Raw genomic sequence first — 23,520 nt, 5'->3', positions numbered from 1 at the left:
ATGGTACTAGCATGCTCTCTGGTGCTAGACAGACTGAGTTCAAATTTCAGTTTCGCCACTTACTAAAATGTGAGCTTGCACAAGTTATTTAATCCTTCTTGGCCTCACTTTCCTAATCTGTAAAATAAAGAAAACACCTCTTTTAAAAATGTAAAGGAGTTAATAAGATAGGTGAAGATCTTAGAAAAGCCCTGGAATAAAATAGTTAAGAAAGCTGGGGCCAGGCACAGTGGCTTGTGCCTGTAATCCCAGCACTCTGAGGCTGAGGTGGGTGAACCATTTGAGCCCAGGAGTTAAGAGACCAGCTTGAGAATAAGGCAAAACCCTGTCTCTACAAAAAATCAGCCAGACTTGGTGGCACATGCCTGTAGTCCCAGCTACTCAGGAGGCTGAGGTGACAGAATTGCTTGAGCCCAGGGGAGCCGAGCTGGCAGTGAGTCATGATCACACCACTGCACTCCAGCCTGGGTGACACAGCAAGACTCTGTCTCAAACAAATAAACAAACAAAGCTATTTTTATTTTTGCATCCAACAAATATTTACTAAGTGCCTACTATGTGTGAGGTCTGCAACAAGGTTTTAACAGAGTTTAGAACTGCGTTTATACTCTAGTGAGAGTGACATGAACAAATACACGGCATGAAAGGTCACAATTAAGATACACATACAGCTGACCGAAGAGAATAAAAAGTACCGTTTGTTATTTTAGAAAGTTTGGTCAGGAAGGACATTCTGATACAGTGACATTTGAAAAATACATGAACGTCACGAACAGGCAAGTTATGACCATGTCTTAGTGAAGGGTAGTCTGAAATGACACAACAGCAAGCAGGCCAGTCAGGCCAGGGGAGTTGAGGAGGAAGGAAAAGCAGAAGGCCAGATCCTTGCAGTACTGTTAAGGAATTGTTCATATAAATGAATTCAGAGAGACTCAAAATAGGCTAATTTTTATTACTGTACCATGATACTGTATCCATCAAATTAAATAACAAAAAAGCAAAAAATAATACAGATAATTCTAGAAGTGCCTAGTTTATTCAGTCTGAAATAAAAAATGGCTAAAGTAAAATTTCGGAGTCATAATTCTTCTATTATCTCATACTGAAGGAACACAAGAAAAAAATTGGAGATGAGGAATTGGTTATTTGAGAACAGTAGGATAGAAAAAAAATTATGTATTTACAGGAGAATCAGTCTAATAAGAATGATACTGCTTGTAAAGAACCAAGACTAGCATTTCAATGTTTGTATATTTACAACCATATAAAGTTTATAAACTTTATATTTTAAGGCATCTAAAAGTTGACTTTTATACAATAATTGCAGAAAACTTTAAAAATAATGAGAGGATAGGCCGGGCGCAGTGGCTCAAGCCTGTAATCCCAGCACTATGGGAGGCCGAGACGGGCGGATCACGAGGTCAGGAGATCGAGACCATCCTGGCTAACACGGTGAAACCTCGTCTCTACTAACAAAATACAAAAATCTAGCCGGGCGAGGTGGCAGGCGCCTGTAGTCCCAGCTACTCAGGAGGCTGAGGCAGGAGAATGGCGGGAACCCGGGAGGCGGAGCTTGCAGTGAGCTGAGATCCGGCCACTGCACTCCAGCCTGGGTGACAGAGCGAGACTCCGTCTCAACAACAAAAAAGTAATAATAATAATAATAATAATAATAATAATAATAATGAGAGGATAATGATACGATCAATACTAAAATAAGAGACATTATGCTGAGTACCTAAAAGCTTGACATGCATGATGATCTCATAAAATTGTCAAAGTCAAAGCTTAAACATTTGACTGAAATCAAAGCTTGTAAGTGATTAATAGGTCTGAAATTCAGGAAAGCCTAACTTTAAAGCTTGAGTTCTTTTTTTTTTGTGTGTGAATCTGAGTCTCTGTCATGTAGGCTTGAGAGCAGTGGTATGATCTCAGCTTACCGCAACCTCCGCCTCCTGGGTTCAAGTGATTCTCCTGCTTCAGCCTCCCTAGTAGCTGGGATTACAAGCGCCCGTCACCACATCCAGCTAATTTTTGTATTTTCAGTAGAGATGGGATTTCACCATGTTGGCCAGGCTGGTCTTGAACTCCTAACCTCAGGCAATAAGCCCACCTCGGCCTTCCAAAGTGCTGGACTACAGGCATGAGCCACTGTGCCTGGCCGAAAGCTTGAGTTCTTAACCAATGGGTAATATTGCCTCTCCTTTTTAAATCTTTGACTATACTAAGCTTTTAGTCACACTGACTCTTGCTATTTATTCACTCAGCAAAATACTATTGTTTGTGGAAATTGTTCTACATATTTGCTCCATTTTCAGTAAATCAGATTACCACATTTAGAACTCTATGTGCTACATCTGAACTCTAGGCTACTTACCAGTACCCGTCCATCATTTTTTAACAAACTAAAAAATGGCCAGGTACGGTGGCTCGTGCCTGTAATCCCAACACTTTGGGAGGCCGAGGTGGGTAGATCACTTGAGGTCAGGAGTTCAAGACCAGCCTGACCAACACAGTGAAACACTGTCTCTACTAAAAATACAAAAATAAGCCAGGCTTGGTGGCGTGTGCCTGTAGTCCCAGCTACTTTGGAGGCAGAAGTTGCAGTGAGATGAGATCGTGCCACTGTACTCCAGCCTGGGCAACAAAGTGAGATTCCATCTCAAAAAAAAAAAAAAAAAGAACTAAAAAATAGAGACGCAAGTAACCACCAAAAAACTTTTATAAAGAAAATGTTTATTTTAAAACATGACTTCTCTATTCCGCTCATAAGTTCAAAAGTTTTGGTGGCCTAAGTTCAAATTCTTTCAAAAACTACATAGTTATATATAAAGATTCATTCAATATAAATCACCTTAGCTCTAAGATATTTCTAAAAGGCTAAAAAAAGGTTATTTAAAATGCTGTTGCTTCAGTTTCTTTACATCTTTACTGAAACATTAAGCATTCTAAAGGCATTTTTCATCCAACTTAGAGGGCATAAGATAATTACTTAAGAAAAAACAATAAACCTAATAATGTTTGTATTATAATCTACGGAAAGCAAATACATTCAAACTCCAAATGTGAACAAATTTTTAACTCTGGCTGGAATTTTGAACCTGGTATTTCGAAGAGAACATCATGATACAATACTATGAAGGCTTGACCACAAGCCAAAGACCCTGAGGTTCTGTCCCCTTTACCAAGTCAATTCACCTCTTTTGGCTTTCCATTTTATTACCTGCAAAATAGAGAACTCTAAAGTAAGATGCCATAAAAAGGCCCTGCTAGCTATTTAATTTCATTTTCATATTATTACTTTCATGTTGGATTAAAATAATTAACATTGTAGGCTTGCTGCTCATATCCCTGAAATGTTTTTCAGGAATTAATATTTAAAAGCTAAAATTAATAAAGACTATATTACCTTAAGTTCAGCAACTTGTGATGAAATATGCCACATAAGGCTTTCACTTAGAAACTTCATACCATATGGGCCTAGTAGTTCTGATAATGACCTCATTTCTGAAAGAAAATGTACTTAATTTTATACTTCCGACAAATACTTTAAGAAAATGAACATCAACACAATACAACATCTCATTATAAAAACTAATGTAAAATCCTGATAAAAGTCTCTAGAATGAAAGAAAGAATACAAAATACAAAAGTAATTCTAAGATACAATATGCAGTTATGCATATAATTGAATGAAACAGTCAAAACAGAATCAAAAGAATCAAGACACTAGCAAAAGAATTAAGTTTTCTTCATTCTCTAAATTGTGGTATAGTATTATTCACCTGATATGTCAGAATATTCCTCTGCATTGAATGTTAATTCATTTTCTGTAGGTAAGTTCACAAATGCTTTCATTGCAGGAAAATATGCTATATGGCCATTGCTGACTTGTCGTAACAAAGTTTCCAAATACCTAAGGAGAAATGTAAACTTATAACTGGAAGAAACTGCTTAATTCAGAATGTATTATGATATACATTCCTGCATATAATTTTAAGTTGACTGATAATATGAATGAGTATTTATTCACAAAAAATAAATTTTCCTAAGTAGTTCATTACAAACTTTCCGTTACTACAAATTTCTAAATGTATTCCTTACCAATTTGTATATAGACTTGTAATGGTTGGCTCTCCATGACTGTCTAAATGTTGTGTTTGTTGAAGAAGCACATTATTAAATACTCTTGTAATATCAATCTGCACATAGTTTTCTATTGACTGGAGTACAGTCATGTATGCTCTTACACTTGTTAGAAGTTCTGAAGGTTTTGCAATTTCCTGTGTGGCTTGATTATACATAGTCATCCCAACAATTGACCTGGGGAGAAGGGGTAGAAGAATAAGAAAAGCCTCTGACTTTTCCATTAATGTAAAATAAACCACTCAACCTACTGTTATCTAATATTAAACAAGCAATAAAATTAACTTTAAAAACAATTACAAAGTGTGAAATTACTGTCATTATCTTCCCAGGAAACAACATAAAAAAAGAATGAAGGCCAGGCGTGGTGGCTCACACTTGTAATCCCAGCATTTTGGGAGGCTGAGGTGGGCAGATCACTTGAAGTCAGGGGTTTGAGACCACCCTGGCCAACATGGCGAAACCTTGTCTCCACTAAAAATACAAAAATTAGCTGGGCCTGGTGCACACCTGTAATCCTGGCTACTTGGGAGGCTGAGGCAGGAGAATTGCTTGAATCCAGCAGGCAGAGGTTGCAGTGAGCTGAGACTGTGCCACTGCACTCCAGCCTGGGCAACAGAGCGAGACTCTTAAAAAAAATAATAAAAATAAAAATAAAACTTAAAAGCTACAATGAAATGTGAATACAAATGATTAAAAACATTCTAAGAATATCAGTAACAAAAATGATTTAAGTATAGAGGGTTTTACAAATTGCTTTAACATGGTAAGTTGTTTGTAGCAAGGACAATTAGTCTACAGCTTTAATTTATTTGACACTGTTAGGTGCCAGTAGTTTTTAAGACTTTATATAAATTACCTACAATCCTCACATTTAATAAACCTACAATGTACTTATCACTATATTTCTCAGAGGAAAAAAAATAAAGCTCAGGATTCACATAAATTGATAAGGTTTTATTAGGAAGTGGTTATGACTAGGATTTGACCGCAGATCTGCCTGACTTAGTGCTGCCTCTCAACAAACTGTATATGACAGTCAAACAAAATAATGCAACAAACAACTTTATTTTCTTTAATCACTCATAGCACATAAAACACAGTTCTGTTTATATCTCAAGAAACTCTGTAAGAATAAAAAGCAAACACAAATTTTGAAAATACTTCCCTAAATGATCTTATCCTACACTGGCCATCCCAATTTCACTTTCTTTAAAATTCCCTGAGCATTAGATCCGTAAAGATCTTAGACTTGTATTTGTAAGGGATAAATCCTTAAAAGACAAGTGACAAATCCCATCACTAGAAACAGGCCAAGAAGAGCCAACTCCAGACGAAAACTGTTATCCTAGTGTATAATCCCTAAGTCCTAAGACTGTGCTCAGGTGATTGACAAAAACCAACCCACTAATATTCACAATCTATTTGGCTGGCCAATATGGCTAAACCCCGTTTCTACTAAAAATACAAAAATTAGCCAGGCGTGGTGACACATGCCTGTAGTCCCAGCTACTCGGGAGGCTGAGGCAGGAGAATTGCTTGAACTCGGGAGGCGGAGGCTGCAGTGAGCCGAGATTGTGCCACTGCACTCCAGCCTGGACAAAAGAACAAAACTCCGTCTCAAAATAAATAAAATAAAATAAAATAAATATATCTTTCCACGGTAAACAAGCTGTTCCCTTTGCCTTGATCCTAATCACTAAGTAGATGTTTGGTTAAAAAAAAAAAAGAAATTGCTTCTCTGTGGATTAACAAAGCAGACTGTTTACAAGGAAAACAAGGGAGCTGTAAACTGAACCTTACCTTCCACCCACCAATCTCCCACCTCTAATCCACTTGAGAATAATAAACACCACAAGGCACAATGTCCCTCTAGTCTAAGTTCTAGGGCATTCCGGGTTTTACTGTCAGGATGCCTGACTTACTAAGGAGAACAAAAGACAGTTCATCACCAGACTCTTCTCAAGTCAACTGATAATTTAACACTCAACTTACTGCCAATGTATATACTGTCACCTTCTGTTCTCTAATTCTTTTAGTATATCTCACCAGCTACAGTTCTATCTTTATCTCATTATTACCGACAGTATTTAACACAATTAAGCATATAGTTAAGCATATAGTGCAAATACAACTACCACCTGTTAATGACTACAGAAACTTTGAAAACCCTTTGACAAAATTTTGTTTTATAAATTGCTTCAAGGCCTCGAAGAAAAAAATTCTCAAATAAATAAAAATTTTCGTGAATAAATATTAATAAATAAGTAGGTAACTTTAGAAAAAGGTTAAAACAATATCTATAAAGTTGAAAGGTTTCTGACTTATCAATGCACTATTTCATATACATACATAAATATATATTCATATATAACTTAGGAAATTCTAATTAGAATTGAAAATTCAAGAATCTGGAATTCTACTGGCTTATTTAACAGCAACATGTGAATTCAGAAAACATGTAAGGGTTCATCTAGACCTCAGGTTTTCAAACACTGTGACCTACTGCAAGACATGCATCTTAACACTGCATATATGTAACTGAACATTTCATGCATATATGTATGAACATGCATATAACTGAAACATTTCACGAAGCAATATACATATTTAATACATACAGTGTACTGTTTTTTTTCCTATTATTTTCTTCCTCTTGTCCTTTCTTTCCCTCCCGCTTCTTTCTCTAAACTTTGACTACAACCTAATAAACTGATTTCATGACCCTGTTGGGTTGCCACCTGCAAGCTGAAATACATTGATTTGCTACAATCTTCTCACTTTGTGTATAAGGAAGCTATGACTCAGAGATATTAACTGGCTTGCCTGGTGTCCCTAGTTAATACTAATAGGTATGAGAAAAGAATCTAGGTATCATAAGTAATTTTCAGTTCACTATTCTTTGCACTTCCCAGTTCATTCTTCTTCTTTTTTTTTTGAGACGGAGTCTCGCTTTGTCGCATAGGCTGGAGTGCAGTGGTGCGATCTCACTGCAAGCTCTGCCTCCCGGGTTCACATCATTCTCCTGCCTCAGCCTCCTGAGTAGCTGGGACTACAGGCGCCTGCCACCATGCCCAGCTAATTTTTTGTATTTTTAGTAGAGATGGGGTTTCACCGTGTTAGCCAGGATGGTTTCGATCTCCTGACCTCGTGATCTGCCCACCTCAGCCTCCCAAAGTGCTGGGATTACAGGCATGAGCCACCGTGCCCAGCCTAGTTCATTATTCTTAACACTAATCCAGTTCTACTAATGCTTTTCCTTATAAAACACTGCAGTCATTAACAATTAAATAACAAACTCATTACTGAGTCAACAAACAAAAACAGTTAATATTCTTTCTTACTTGGTAAAGCGTATTTCCAGATGAGAAGTCAAATATTCTCGTGGGGTAAAGGTATGTTCCCAAACCACCATGTTTGGTACATAATTTATAGAGAAGCATAACTCAGAAAGTGCAGTGTGCAATTTATCAAGGCTGAAAAAAACATGAATAAACAGTTAAGTAAAATATTCAACATGTCATCATAGGCAATAAAAAAATAATTTTATAAATATATCAATCTTATTTGGAGATAATGCTTATAGAATTGATTTTTTGATCTACTAAACTGAGAAAGCTCAAAATCTTTAAGGTTATAACATATAAGAGCAATATTCTAAAGATGGCATCATTTGTTTCTATCTTTAGGTAGTAATGACTATACTGACTTAATGTACAATAGGTAGAGCTTATTCTGCACTCATAAACATAATCACTTCCAATTCCTGCAGTACTTTTTGTTATAAGAGAAGGAAAGTTGTCTATAAAAGAGCAATGGCTTGCTCAATGTAGCAAGAAAGTAGGAACTATACTATAAACAAAAAATATTTACCCAGTTATTACCCACCTACACCTCCCCTCCAAATAATTAAGCAAGCAAACAAAGATCCCTGAATGCTACCTGGTCTGTTATTTCTGTTTTCTAATAATGACATTGGGTATGTTCTAATATATCACAAACATGCCAAAATAAAGTCTCAGCTATCTGATTTTAAATAAATTAAAAATTACAGATTGCTTATAATGTACCACAGAAATTTTTTTAAACATATAATTGGCCTTCAGTACTTAGTATAAAAAGACAAATATCACCTATTACATAAATTTTCTTCTAAAGGCCAAAATCTGTATTTTGAGATGAAATAAGCAACTAACAGGTTAATGAAGCTCAGAAAGATTTTTTAAAATGGCTGGAAAATGAAGACTACACAATTATTAGCATTTCCTCAGGACTAATGTCATAAAAAAAAAAATGAAATAAATATTTTACCTGGAACAAAAAGGTATAATGTAAGTGGACACTTACTTGGTCACAACCAGCCTGTTTTTCCTCATGCTCTCAACACCTGGTTTCTCCCTTTCAGGCTCCCCTTTCTTACCAGTCTGTTTTTTTGATTTCTTATTCACTGCTTGACTGATAGTTTTGGCACAATGCTTGGGCAGCAACTAAATTTAGAGAAGAATGAAATCTTACATTATACCAACTACTATGAAAGCATACTAACTATTCAAGCAAACATTAGCTGAATCCAGGCTATGTTGCAAATATCACAGCAATATTAAAAGACAGAAATGTAAGTGAGATATAGAGCTTGCTTAGCTAGCTTGGGTAGTGCACATAGCTTGGTGGAAAACAGAAACGGGTAAATCTTGTGTGAAGAAACATATCATAGAGGAAATTCAGAGAGGCTTATTTAAATTACTATTAAAAAGACAAGTAAAAACATACCAGGCAAGCAAGGAATGAAAAAGAACATTTCATTGGAAGGATTAAATGGCCTTTGAAAAAAAACTATGTAAAGATAGGATGGTTCAGAGCTGTAGTGAGAACTACTATGTGGTGGAGCATGGCGTGTAAGGTAAAGTACAGAGATTTCAACTATTAGGAAGGACCTTGAATGCCAAGCTAGAGGCTGGATTGTAAACTGCAGGCAAAAAGACAGCAACAATTTTTTTTTTTTTTTTTTTTTGAGACAGAGTCTCGCTCTGTCTCCCAGGCTGGAGTGCAGTGGCGCAATCTCCGCTCACTGTAAGCTCCGTCACCTCCCGGGTTCACGCCATTCTCCTGCCTCAGCCTCCCGAGAAGCTGGGAGCTGGCTAATTTTTTTGTATTTTTAGTAGAGACAGGGTTTCACCGTGTTTGTCAGGATGGTCTCAATCTCCTGACCTTGTGATCCGCCCGCCTCGGCCTCCCAAAGTGCTGGGATTACAGGCGTGAGCCACTGTGCCCAGCCAACAATTTTTTAAAACAGCCACAGCATAGGAGATATTTTATGTTATTATTATTATTTTTTTTGAGATGGAGTTTCACTCTTGTTGCCCAGGCTGGAGTGCAATGGCAAAATCTTGGCTCACTGCAACCTCTGCCTCCTGGGTTGTCCTGCCTCAGCCTCCTGAGCAGCTGGAATTACAGGCGCCTGCCACTGCACCCAGCTAATTTTATTTTTGTAGTTTTAGTAGAGATGGGTTTCGCCATGTTGGCCAGGCTGGTCTCAAACTCCTGACCTCAGGCAATCCGCCTGCCTTGGCCTCCCAAAGTGCTGGGATTACAAGTGTGAGCCACCATGCCTGGCCATGAGGAGTTTTCTAAGGCTAATTCTGATACTGGTAGAAGAAAACACTGAAAAAGGAAAACTGTAACAGAGCTGCTAGAAATAGTTCAGACAAGGCATGAAAAAGGGATAAGAAATAGGCAAGTGTAATAAAAAAAAAAGTTAATGGGCAGATCTGAGACAGACTTCTCAGATAAAATTGAAAGGACTCAGTAACTTAGATGTGTGAGAGAAGCAGGAATCAAGCATGACACAGAGCTTTCTACCTAACACATCGTTAAGATCAATAATTAAAAAAAAAAAACACACAGGTACAAGTGAGAAATAACTGATTTCACTTGACAGGTAACAAAGCAGGCAAATGAGAAATGAGAACATTTTAGGTAGAAGGAGAGCTTCACTGTACATTACAGTAACCACATGTGAAATGTGCCCAGTCCAAATTCAGTTGTGTTGTAAGACAAGATAAACACCAGATTTCAAAGATTTAGTATAAAAACTATACAATATTTCATTCATAGGATTACATGCTGAAATAATAACATTTTGGGGTATATCAGGTTGAATCAATGTTTTTAAAATTAGTTTTACCTGTTTCCTTTAAAGTTTTGTGTATGGCTACTACAAAATTTTAAATTACATATGTGGTTTGCATAATATTTCCATTGGACAGTGCTGGGCCAAGGAAAGTTATTTAGTCATTATACCTAGATAGTAATTAAAGCCATGGGATTGGTATTTGGGGAAAAAATGCATAAGAAATTACATTGCATTTGTATTGTAACAAAGGAGTTCCTTCCTAAAATGAAAATTTCTAAGGACATTTGCAACTTCAAGAATATTAAAGAGACCAGAGTGTTGAATATTTATAACACCCTTCATAAGAGACAGAGCTACTAGAAAGGCTGGTACATCTTGTCACACCAGATAACAAGAAAGCTCTCAAATGACTATAAGGACTCTTACTAGCCAATGATGAGGCAATCTGAGCTTTAATCTGAATTATCAGTGGATTGAAAATCATCAAATATGCTTAATTCCAGTTGTTTTGCAACTTTCAATGAAATAGCAGAATCAGGTGCTAACACTACACACACACACAAAAATACATGTCTCCTGATTAAAGAACACAAACAGTACACAGAGTCTTGCCAAAAAGTTTATATTAAGAAATTATACCTGTTAATGGAGTTTCACAGCAGAGGTATGAGGTTTACTAACAGCGTGGGAACTAAAGAACGGAAAGTAAAACAACTGGCTAAAAGCACATTTTCTTGCCTTCACACACAAATTTCCTATCTGTTGGAAACATTTAAATCATTACCTGGTCACTAAGAGTACACTGTTCTGTGCAAATATCAGTGATCAGATTTCGAGCTTGTTTGGCCATTTCATCTAGGAACATATTACATAAGGAAAGACTGCGATCTCCAATATGATGTCGCTGTTAAGGCAGAATAATAATAACATAAGTCATAAAGAAAGTACTTTGAATTAAAAAGACTTCTAAATAGACATGGAAAATTAGGCTAAAGGTACATTCCGCAATAAGAAAAAGGGGTGGGAGATGTTAAAAATTGCTTTTGGCTCTTGTAACAACTCACTCACTATACTGTATTTGAACATAAATGACAAAGTATTTGGTGATTATGAAAGCAATGTATAATTGGGAGGAGTCTTAAAAAATCAGTATTTTGCTTAACATGAAAAACTATATATTTAATTTTCAAATTCCACAAAGTCCTATATCCAGTTCTTAAATGTTAAAATAGTAAACATATAATGTGAAAGGAAACAGATTTAGAGTACTGTTTCCAATCTTATTTCATTTAAAATCTGTGTCTCTATAAATGTATAAATTGTGACACAAGTTCGTAATTGTGTAAACAGGAAAGAAGAGCTCCAATATTTAAATAAAATGATGAGAAATCAATTTGGTAATAGAAAGTCCAAGGCATTCAAATTTCTAAACTCAAACCCCATTGCTCCCAGGAAGAAAAAACAAAAAAGCTGATCGTGCATCCATCTCTACAGGATTCTCCTTTTAGTTTTAGTGGGTTGCAATCGTTTGATGGTTTTTTCTTATCTATGGTAACTGGAATGTTGAGTATAAAACACTGTAAATTTTTGCACTATACATTTGTAATACTTTACAAAGAAAAAAATTTTTTAAAGTTTTCCTGCCCTGACCTTCCATAATCATATATGTAGAGCTTACATAGAGTATTTCTATCAAATGTAAAATACATAATATAAAAATACTTGAGCATATAAAATAATTTTTCCTAGATCTATTATGATATCTAACGTATTTTATTTAAAATGCCCTGTAAAACTTTAATAGAAAGTAAAACCAAAAACAAAATTTACAACCTGATATAATTAAATATTGGTTCACCTTAGGAAAGATTTCAATTAATAAACACTTAGTGTTTTTTTAATCAAATTCTGACTCCTGAAAGGTAAGACATAAATCTTCTGCTATTAATTTTCCCTGAAAAAAGAATACTGAATTAAGACTGCTCAAATTTGTTCTTTATAGACACTAACTTCTTTAAAATACAAATCTGACTTCACTATTCCCTTTCAATAGCTCAGAAATGCTTAGATGGAGAAAAACTAAGGTTTAACATGTCTTACAAGTCTCTTCATTATCTGACCTCTGCCTTTGGCTACGGTGCTGAGAATAAAGTTTAGGGGAACAATGGCAAAAGCAAAGAGGCCACTTAGATAATCCAGGCAAAAGATGAACTCCATTTAAAGTACATATGAAGAGTATTGTAAATATGAACTGTAATAATTACAACAGCAATGGAAAGTAGAGGATGGATTCAAGACACGACATATAAATAAAATTAGAAGGACTTTTTATGGGTAATTTATTGAAATTTGATGGTAAGGAAACAGTTAATACATCTCAGGTGTCAAGTTTGGGAGAAAAAAATCTATTAAATCTAAAAAATTTATAAATGTATTAAAATTGGTGGTATTAATATCCTCATAGGTATAAATTCTAAAAGTATTCCCTAATAAACTTCCTGTAAGCTAACTTCTGTCTCAAAGTTGGCTTCCCCTGGAGTACTGGCATACAATCTGCAACAGATGTTGTCTAATGCTTAAAGAAACTGACCATGTTCCTGCTATCTCTAAGTTTCTTTTCTACAAGTTCTGCAATTTTACGAAAAGGGACTAAACACTAAGTTAAATTACAATAAAAAAATACATTATTTAATCTTTACATTCTTATCACACTTAGAAAATATTTCTTCTTTAAAGATTAGAAGAAACACTGAGTACATTTTTCACAGATACTTGGCATCAACAAAACTACCAAGCAGTTCAATTACTCTGCAACTGTGTGTGTGTATGCACATGCATGTATGTATGTATCCCACAAATAATAGCAAATCTGGATTTTGCTTAATATATTTATTAACAATTTAGTAATAACAAGTTAGTGAATCTCTCTGACTTGTTTATGTTTATTCAGTAATCCATAAATTTAATTTTTGAGTCCTTTCCATGACAGTTAAAGAGGAAAATTAAGTATACAAAATAAATTACTATACAAATCTTTTCCACAAATATTAATACCTGATCCACCATTTATCTTAAAAAAGGTAATTCCAAGTGACTTTATGATATGTTCTTATTATACTTATGTTTACTTATCCATATACATATTAAACCTATGTATCTATTCAAGCACTTTTCTGATTCTGCAAAGAGATGTACTCAATGGGAAGCTAAGTTAGGTAACTACGACTACAAATATTTAGTTGGCTACAGGTTTGAACCAGTTTACTTTGCATACCATATAACTCACAGTAGTATACTGTAATTACCTCTTCTGGACATAGTTCATGCGTGCAACTCATAAAATGAGTGCAAAGTAGTGGAAATGCAATTGAGTATCTTGATTGAGAGGGTAACTCCAAACACTGTTGAAACATCTTCTCAAAAGCACGACTATAAAAACTATATAAACAAAAATCAGAATCACAATTTTTACAGTTAAAGTAAGTTTTCTGACATAGTACCTTATAGTTAATTTGATTCAAGTGAATGAATGATAACTGGTAGCACTGATTTAAGAAGAGAATATTTTTCCCCCAAAGTATCTTTTACACACCAGTAATTATCTCAGAGTAATAAAAATATTATTTATATAACATTAACAACATTTTAAAAAATAATAAACCATAATCCATGGCCCCTTACGTAATCAAATTTCATCAAAGCTAAGTCACTATAAATAGGAAAAAATATCACTATTATGGCCGAGTGTGGTGGCTCATGCCTATGATCCCCAGCTCTTTGGGAGGCCGAGGCAGGTGGATCACTGGAGCCCAGGAGTTTGAGACCAGCCTGGGCAATGTGGCGAAACCCTGTCTCTATTTTTTTAAAAAAAGAAACATTATTTTATGAACCACTAAGAAAAAAAACATTGCCAATTAAATAATCACATGCCATCAATTTTTTTTTTTTACTTTTTTTTTAGACGGGGGACACTTGGTTGCCCAGGCTGGAGTGCAGTGGCACAATCACAGTTCACTGCATCCTTAACCTCTTGGACTCAAGCAATCCTCCATCTCGGCCTCTCATGGTGCTGAAATTATGGGCGTGAGCCATGGCACCCAGTCTGCCATCAGTTTTAATTTGCATCCACATTTAAGATGTTAAATCTAAATGTAAAAGAATGTGAGTCAATAAAACACTGTATATCTTAGAGTAATAAGACAAACAGAAGTAGTAAACATTTCTCTATTTTAGATGTGACAGGCAAAAATAGAATGCAATTGTGAAAAAATATATATAAAATCTAGGTATGACCGAAAATTACAAATTTCAAACATGATTCAAAGTGCTTTTAGTTCCAAGAAAGAGGACAGGATTTTCTAATTGTTGTATTTTTCTTTTGTAATAGGATCCTTTGCATAGCTGAAAATATCTAAACATATAATGTTCCATGTTCTACCTAAGGTAGACTTTGTGTCAGACAGACAGTAGTCGCAGGCTCCAAATAATCCTAAAAATTCTTGCAAATTTGACCTGTGATGTGTCTAAATCTAAAAAGTATATTTCCTAATGTGTTTCATTATTTTCTTTAAGAGCATGCTTTCTCTATCCGGCAATTTGAATTTCTTCTGCAATACTGCTAATTCAAGCCTTCCTAACAAACTGCCAAAATCAACATAGATTACATTATTTTCCAAAATCAATGCAGTGAGAAGCTTTTCATGATGATCTCTACCCAATACATAGAAACTACTATCACTATCCACTGAGATCATTACAGCATTTTAGAAATCAAGAGACATACTAGGTTATTCCAGTCCTCTTCCCTAAAGGAAAAAAAAGGTCCAAGACGCAGAAAATAGAGTTGATATTATACAGCTCTGAAGCGAGAATACTTGAGTTTGAATCCTAGCCCCACTGTTATTTATTTATTTGTTTATTTATTTATTTATTTCTGAGACAGTCTCGCTCTGTCACCGAGGCTAGAGTGCAGTGGCGCGATCTCGGCTCACTGCAACCTCTGCCTCCCAGGTTCAGGCGATTCTCCTGCTTCAAGCCTCCCAAGTAGCTGGGACTACAGGCATGCACCACCATGTCTGACTAATTTTTGTATTTTCAGTAGAGATGGGGTTTCACTATGTTGGCCAGGCTGGTCTCAAACTCCCGACCTCAGGTGATCCACCCACCTTGGCCTCCCAAGTGTTGGGATTATAGGCGTGAGCCACCGAATGCCTGGTCATCCTACTATTTATTAATCTGATCACAACCAAGTTGACTTATTCATTCAAAGATTTATTAAATAACTACTATGATAGACACTAACAAAACAAATTATAGCCATTAAGGACCACATTTTCTGGGAAGGAGAGAGGGAAGAAAAATAAACTAAGTATAACAAAAAGACTATAATAGACAAAGAGGAGAATGAAGCACAATGCAGGAAGTGGTCACTATATCATCTTAATATTAATTTTTAATTTAACATCATAGAAGTGAAGTTACCAGGCATTTAATTTCTAATACTTGCTCTATTTGACCCTAATCCACAACATTTCTTTCCCTTTAATCTAATCATGCAAAGAAGGGTCTTAAGGTAATTTGAAGTGACTGTTTTCAACTCCTCAAAAAAAATGTAAGAAATAAAAGTCACATCAGTAAGTCGCTCTTTTAGAGAATTAAAAATAGACATAAAATCCCAACTTGGTTAAACTTCTTTTTGTTGGCACATTTTAATAAAAGTTCACTATTCCCTTTATTCTTAAGGGTCTATTACTGAACTGCCTTAAGGACTATGCTAACACAAAAACAATCAAGAAACATATATTCACACACTAAAACTTTCAAATCCAGATTTAGAGAAAATTACAACATACCAAAATATTGAGAGATCTGATGTTTCCACCAACATTTCCACCAAGGAATCTACCATTTTTGTATGAAAAATTATTGTATTCATCATCTTTCCAAGTTCTCTGTGATCTGCAAGGCCAAGTGAAGCCTTAGAGACACTAGTATACGCCTATAAAATACAGAAAAAACAAAAGTAGTTTAGGTAGAGATCAATGACTTTGGACTTGTCATTTTATAGGTGGGAAAAGCATCATTGAAAGATACTTAAACTATTTACCGTGACACTGATAGTAACATCTATTGTGTTAGTTATCTGTAGTGAGCCTACCTTGAAATTCCTATCAAGAATTTATTTAGTTAACTGAAATACTAATGTCCATAAAACAGTGTCTAATATATGAGTCATTCATATTGAACCTCAAAGGAACTGAAATTACAATATCGAAAGTGTAAAACAATTAACTGTCACGTTAACCATACCAAAAGAAATCTTCAATCTAATTTAAGAGACAAAACACATGCAGGAAGCAATCAGATAAAACTAAGTACTGTACATGTTGATTCAATGAAGTTTTAGAGTATACTGATTCACAAAACACTGGATTATATAATACACTGTATTAATTTGACACATTCTAGAAAAGTACTGAAGATAGTAAAAATTGGTGTAGTTTGGCCAAAAAAGTGAAAGAACTAAACAAAAATCATTAAGATAGGTTGTGGAGAAAAAAATTCTATAACTGGGATACCAAATCACAAAAAGCAGATCATGTCCATGGATAGGGGACATTTCAGAAGGGCAGTGAATAAGAATAGAAGGGGTGCCTACAGCATAAATACTGTTATGACTAGAGTTTGAGTGCAAAGAAGAGAAGGGAAATACTAAAACATGAGATTCAACCAGATCAGGAACAGCCTGTATGCCATGTTAAAGAATTTAAACTTTTTAGTGAAGCACTAAGGGTTCTGTGTGGTGGCCAGTTTTTGTTTTAGAAAGATTACTCTGTATAGTGGAGAAAATCGGGAAGCATGACTGGGAAGGGAAAGGAAGCAGAAATCTATTAGAAGGCAGTAGTGGCAATAAGAAAGGATTACGATGGTCTGGTTTTGAGTAATGGTAGTTTAAAAGAGTCTACTCTGGGAAATAATTAGATGTAGTGGGAAGTAGAAGAATTATAAATAAGGGTCAGGATTTTGGCTATTGGGAGATACTCCTGCATGGGTCTCATGCTCCCACACAGCTTGCTAGGTGTATCAAGAAGGCAAGGCCTGAGCCACTCATTATCTAGGTCATTTCTTAGGGTTATACTTGCAGCTATCAAATTTGAGGGATGAGGTAATGTCTCCCTTGGAACAAAGAGTAAGTATGCTTATGGCTGATGATAAAATAGAAGGTTCCTCAAACTTAAGTGTTCCTTATCTGCAACACAAACAGACTGCATGCACAGAATTCATTTTGGCTCCTCTGTACCACACCTGCAGAGCTTAGGGAAATAGCAGAAATAATGCATATATGCTGATGCCTATACTGCTTTCTGTGCAGTGAATTAAGTCTTTTGTCTTTTGTCGCTGACCCAGGAGCTCCATATCTTCTTGCCAGCGTCCATGAAATAGTAAGAGAGTAAATTATCACCTTGTAAGTAGGATAAAAATTGAATCTCAAACTCTACCATGGCAAGGGGCCAATAGATGGATGATGTTACTATTCAAGGAGACAGTGACATCACAAAGAAGACTTTTGTATTTTGCTGTTTTTGTCTACCAGAAAAGAAGAAGGAATGAGGAAGAATGATGTCAATATTCTGATGACAAAATATACTTGACATTTATCACAAACTAAGCCTAAGGAGTTTTACTTACCATTTATCAGCTTTAGAGTATAAACAGGAATTAGCTATAGCTGTGGCCATGAATTCAATAAAGAGTTCCATTAACTGTCCCACATTTTTAAAAAACAGAATTTATTCTTCTCATCAGAACATGGGATATTCTCCAGGAGAGATCATATGTTAGGCCACAGAACAAAGTTCAACAAATTCAAAAAACTGAAATCATATCAAGTATCTTCTCTGACCACAGTGCAATAAAACTAGAAATCAACAAGAGGAACTTCGGAAACTAACATATGGAAATTAAACAATATGCTCCTGAACAATGTAGAAATTAAGGAAATAAAAAATTTATTGAAAGAAATAAAAATAGAAACACAATATACCAAAACCTATGGGATACAGCAAAAGCAGTAGTAAGAGGAAAATTCATAGCAATAAACACTTATATTAATAAAGTAGAAAGACCAAATAACCTAATAATGTAACTTAAAGAACTAGAAAAGTAAGAACAAACCAAACCCAAAGTTAGCAGAAGGAAATAAGTAATAAAGATCAGAGAAGAAATAAAGAAAATCGAGACTAAAAAGAATACAAAAGATCAACAAAATAAAAAGTTAGTTCTTTGGAAAAATAAACAAAATTGACAAACCTTTAGCTAAATTAAGTAAGAAAAAAAGAAAGAAGACACCCCCCAGAAAAAAACCAGAAATGGAAAAGGAGACATTACAACTGATACCAAAAACTTTCAAGGATTAGAGATTATGAGCAACTATATGCCAAAGAACTGGAGAACTGACATGAAATGGATAAACTCCTAGACACATACATCCTACCAAGAAGAAACAGAAAACCTGAAAGGACCAATAATACGTAATGAGATAGAAGCAGTAATAAAAAGTCTCCTGTGAGAGAAAAGCCCAGGACCTGATGGCTTCACTGCTGAATTCCAGCAAATATTTAAAGAACTAATACCAATTCTACTCAAAATATTCCAAATAATTGGGAAGGAAGGAATACTTTCAAATACTCATTCTATGAGGCCAGCATTACCCTGATAACAAAATCAAAGACACAAAACTACAGGAAAAGAAACTACAGGCCATCATCACTTACGAACATAGATGCAAAAATGTTGAACAAAATACTAGCACACAGAATTCAACAATACACTAAAAAGATCATGATCCAGTAAGATAAATACAAGATGGTTCAACATATGCACATGAATAAGGATGAAACTGTATAATTATAAAAGATGTTGAAAATGCATTCAATAAAATTCAACATCTCTTCATAATAAAAACTCTTAAACTAGGTATGGAAGAAAACATAGCTCTTAACAAACTAGGTATGGAAGAAAACATAATACCTCTTAACAAACTAGGTATGGAAGAAAACAATAAAGGCCATATATGATGAACCCGCAGCTAGCAACACACTGAATCGGGGAAAACTGTGAAAGCATTTCCTCTGAGATTTGGAACAATACAAGGATGCCTGCTTTCAACACTTCTATTCAACACAGGACTGGAAGTCCTAGCCAAAGCAATCAAACAAAAGACATAAATAAAAAGCATCCGAACTGGAAGACTAGTCATTAAATTGTCCTTATCTGAAGAAAATATGATATTATATTTACAAAAACCTAACGACTCTACCAAAACACTACTAAAACTGATCAACCAATTCAGTTTCATGACATAAACTCAACATACAAAAATCAGAGGCATTTCCATGTGTCAATAGCAAACACGCTGAAAAAGAAATCAAGAAATCTCATTTACAGTAGCTACCAAAAAAAAAAAAAAGCCTACCAATAAACTTCACCAAAAAGTGAAAGATCTCTACAATGAAAGCTATAAAACATTGAAGAAGGAAACTCAAGAAGATACAACGAGATAAAAGACACCTCATGTTCATGAACTGGAAGAATTGATATTGCTAAACATACCACCCAAAGTGATCTACAGATTCAATGAAATCCCTATCTAAATATCAATGACATTCTTTACAGAAACATAAAAAATAAATCCTAAAATTCATATGGAACAAACAACAACAACAAAAAACTAGAAGAGTCAAATCAATACTGAAAAGTACAATCCAAAAAGTACAAAGCAGGAGGAATCACATGACCTCATCACAAAATCTACTACAAAGCTATAGTAATCAAAACAGTATGGTGTTGGCATAAAAACAGATACAAATATCAATGAAACGGAACCCAGAACCCAGAAATAAATCCACGCATTTACTATTAGCTCATTTCCAACAAAAGTGCCAAGAATATACATTGGGGAAAGGACAGTCTCTTCAATAAATTGTGCTAAGAAAACTGGATATCCACATGTAAAAGAATGAAACTAGACCTCTATCTCTCATCATATAAAAAAATCAAATCAAAATGAATTAAAGACTTAAATTTAAGACCTGAAACTATGACACTACTAGAAGAAAACACTGGTGAAAAATACCAGAATATTGGTCTGGTCAAAGATTTCTTGAGTTAGACCTCAAAAGCCACAGGGAACAAAAGCAAAAAACGGATAAATAGGATCACATTAAGCTAAAAAACTCCTGCACAACAAAGAAGGAAACAATCAGAACAGTGAAGAGACAACCTATAGAATGAGAGAAAATATCTGCAAACTATTCAACCGACAAGGCATTAACAATCAGAATATACAAGGAACTCAAACAGCTCAATAGCAAAAAAAAAAAAAATCTGATTGAAAAAAATGGGCAAAAGTTCTAAACAGACATTTCTCAAAAGAAGACATACAGGTGGCCAACAGAAAAATTTTTAAAGTGCTCACCATCAGAGAAATGCAAATTAAAACCACAATGAGACATCATCTCACCCCAGTTAAAATGGCTATTATCAAAAAACAGAAAATAAATGCTAACGAGGATGTGGAGACAGGGGAACTCTCATATACTGCAGGTTGGAATGTGAATTAGTAGAATCCCTGTTGAAAACAGTACCGTCTGAGGTTCCTCAAAAATTTAAAAACAGAATTACCATATGATTCAGCAATCAATCACACTGCTGGGTATATATCCAAAAGAGAGGAAGTCAACATACTGAAGAAGTATTTGCACTCCCATGTTTACTGCAGCAATATTCACAATTGTCAAGATATGAAACCCAACCCAAGTGTCTATCAATAGATAAATGGTAAACATATACACAATGGAATATTATTACGCCATAAAAAAAAAAGAATGAAATCCTGTCTGTTGCAACAACACAGATGGAACTGGAGGAAATTATGTTAAGTGAAATAAGCCAGGCACAGAAAAACAAATGTCACATGTTCTTACTCCTAAGTGGACGCTAAAAAAATTGATCTCGTGAAGGCAGAGAGGAGCATGATGGTTATAAGAGGCTGAGTAGGGAAGGGGGGAAGTGGGAATAAAGAAGGACTGGTTAATAGGTACAAAAGTACAGTTAGGAGGAATAAGAACTAGTATAGCACAATGGGGCAACTATAGTTAATAGTTTACTGCATCTTTCAAAATAACGAGTAGATCTGGAATGTTTCCAATATGATGATAAGTGTAAGGTGATGAAATATTCCCACTACCCAGATTTGTTCATTGTATACTGCATGCTTGTATCAAAATATCACATGTACCCCACAAATATGTACAACTATGATGTATTCATAAAAATTTTAAATTAAAAAAATTAAATCAGAATTTAAATAACATTTTGAAAACAGATTCAGAAGAAATGATTGGCAACAAAACAAGATAATGATTTAACTGCTTGACAATAATGCGGGGAGAAACATGTTACTAAAAAAGAATAGGTTTAAGTAAAAGAATATGAACAACTTGAATAATCAGAAGACAGAGGAGAAAAGATATTTGAAAGAGCAACTAAAAATGCTTAAGGGACTGATGGAATACACAACAGAATGAAATCACTTAGGAAGTAGAAAAGAATGACAAAAATACAGAGAGAATTCTCAAGAGTAGGAAAAGGACAGAGAAAGATGAAAGTGACCTATAAAAAAGCAATAACCTTAGAACCAAACTAAATAGGACACCAGCGAAGGCACAAAGTACACTACTAAAATTCTCCCACAGGCTTATTCTTCTGGTCTGCTCTACTCAACCACTACTGGTTATCTATAGAACTCTTCACCACTCTCTGGCCATATGCTTTTACCTAACAATTCTTGTACATCTACCTGAAACCAAAGGTCAGTGATCAAAGCCAGATCATTCATAGTTTTTGTGAATATTTTCCCCTTCTTACAGTAATACTTTATATAAAGTCTCTTTACTTGCTCTTTACTCATTGTTTGTCCTTTTCTTTTTCCTATTCAAAGCAATTTCAACTTGAAAAATGCTTTATCCCTTCTAAGACTGAAATTAACTGATAAACATATCCTGTCTATGACATCTCTTAATCTTTCAGATTTTCAACTGCTATTTTTTACATTTTTTATGCTTTGTCTCCATAGCTAGATTATAAAATCCTCAAAAGATGAATGTGCTATTTTTCTATAGATTACATAATACTGCTCAGTATTTTATCTTCTGTATCCTACAGTCTAATTTGTAGACTTGGAACTTTCACCTCTGAGCTGCTCTTCAACACCTATGTAAACCTTTTAGATTCTGGACCCTGCCTGCTACCTTGCACTTTTGTTCGCTACTTCTAGCGAACACTTCTCTGGCTTAGTGGTACGTCCCATTCCTTCCTTCCTTTGTGTACATTGTCCTGTTGTCAATTAAAAAAAAAAAAAAAGGGTCTGTATGCAATAAAAATGGTCTGAGTGACTGCATGTTCTAAACATGGTTAACAGCGATGTTATGCATTGAATTGTATCCCCGAAAAAAAGATGTGCTTAAATCCTAACCCCCAGTACCTCAGAATGTGACTTTATTTGGAATTAGGGTCTTTACAAAGCTAAGCATGTAAAAATGAAGTCATTTGAATGGGACCTAATCAAATATAACTGGTAGCCCTATAAAAAGGGAAAATTTGAACATGAAATATGCAAAGAAAAATGATGTGAAGAAACACAGGGAGAACGCCTTTAGAGTAATGCAACTACAAGCAAGGAACAACAAAGATTACCAGCAAATCACCAGAAGTTAGGAGAGAGAGATGGAACAGGTTCTCCCTTGCAGTCCTTGAAATAAACCAACCCTGCCAACACCTTGCTTTCACACTGCCAGCCTTCAGAACTATGAAATAATACATTTCTATTGTTTAAGCCATTTAGTTGGTACTTTGTTATGGCAGCCCTAGGAAACTAAAATAAGCAGGTACAGATTACATGGAAAAAAAAAAAAATCAGACAGCTAGCTAGTAATGCTCTTATAAAAATCTTACAAAAACTTAAAAAATTTACACAAAGGAATAACCAAGTCTACATTCTTCATGTTCACTCAATGCTTTTTATTTCGCTGTGATTGAAAAAGGCTAAAATTCTCACATGAATACTTCAAATGTAAAGGTGCATTTGAAATGCATCTAAATCTCCAAAATTCTCTGAGTCCAAGTATTGCTTTAGGCACTCCCATAAACCAAGAACAGAAAATTGAAGCAGTTCAAGCTTT

General features: G+C 35.0%; 1 protein-coding gene across 1 annotated transcript in view; it reads right to left on the bottom strand.

Annotated features, from left to right (window-relative positions):
- Positions 1–23,520, bottom strand: part of NCKAP1 (NCK-associated protein 1) — a 100,604-nt gene that overhangs the window by 24,596 nt on the left and 52,488 nt on the right. Inside the window, exons 15-22 of the mRNA XM_011956684.1 lie at positions 16,132–16,277; positions 13,585–13,717; positions 11,064–11,183; positions 8,494–8,633; positions 7,491–7,622; positions 4,105–4,323; positions 3,786–3,916; positions 3,410–3,507 (exon numbers count right to left, since the gene is read on the bottom strand). Of these exons, the coding sequence (XP_011812074.1) occupies positions 3,410–3,507; positions 3,786–3,916; positions 4,105–4,323; positions 7,491–7,622; positions 8,494–8,633; positions 11,064–11,183; positions 13,585–13,717; positions 16,132–16,277 (1,119 nt within the window). The remainder of the gene's footprint in view (positions 1–3,409; positions 3,508–3,785; positions 3,917–4,104; positions 4,324–7,490; positions 7,623–8,493; positions 8,634–11,063; positions 11,184–13,584; positions 13,718–16,131; positions 16,278–23,520) is intronic.

Source organism: Colobus angolensis, unplaced genomic scaffold (genome assembly GCF_000951035.1).
Source record: "Colobus angolensis palliatus isolate OR3802 unplaced genomic scaffold, Cang.pa_1.0 Scaffold421, whole genome shotgun sequence".
In the NCBI taxonomy this organism is placed as follows: Eukaryota; Metazoa; Chordata; class Mammalia; order Primates; family Cercopithecidae; genus Colobus; species Colobus angolensis.
The sequence above is the reverse complement of the archived record's forward strand: the minus strand, read 5'-3'. Positions and strand labels throughout refer to the sequence as shown.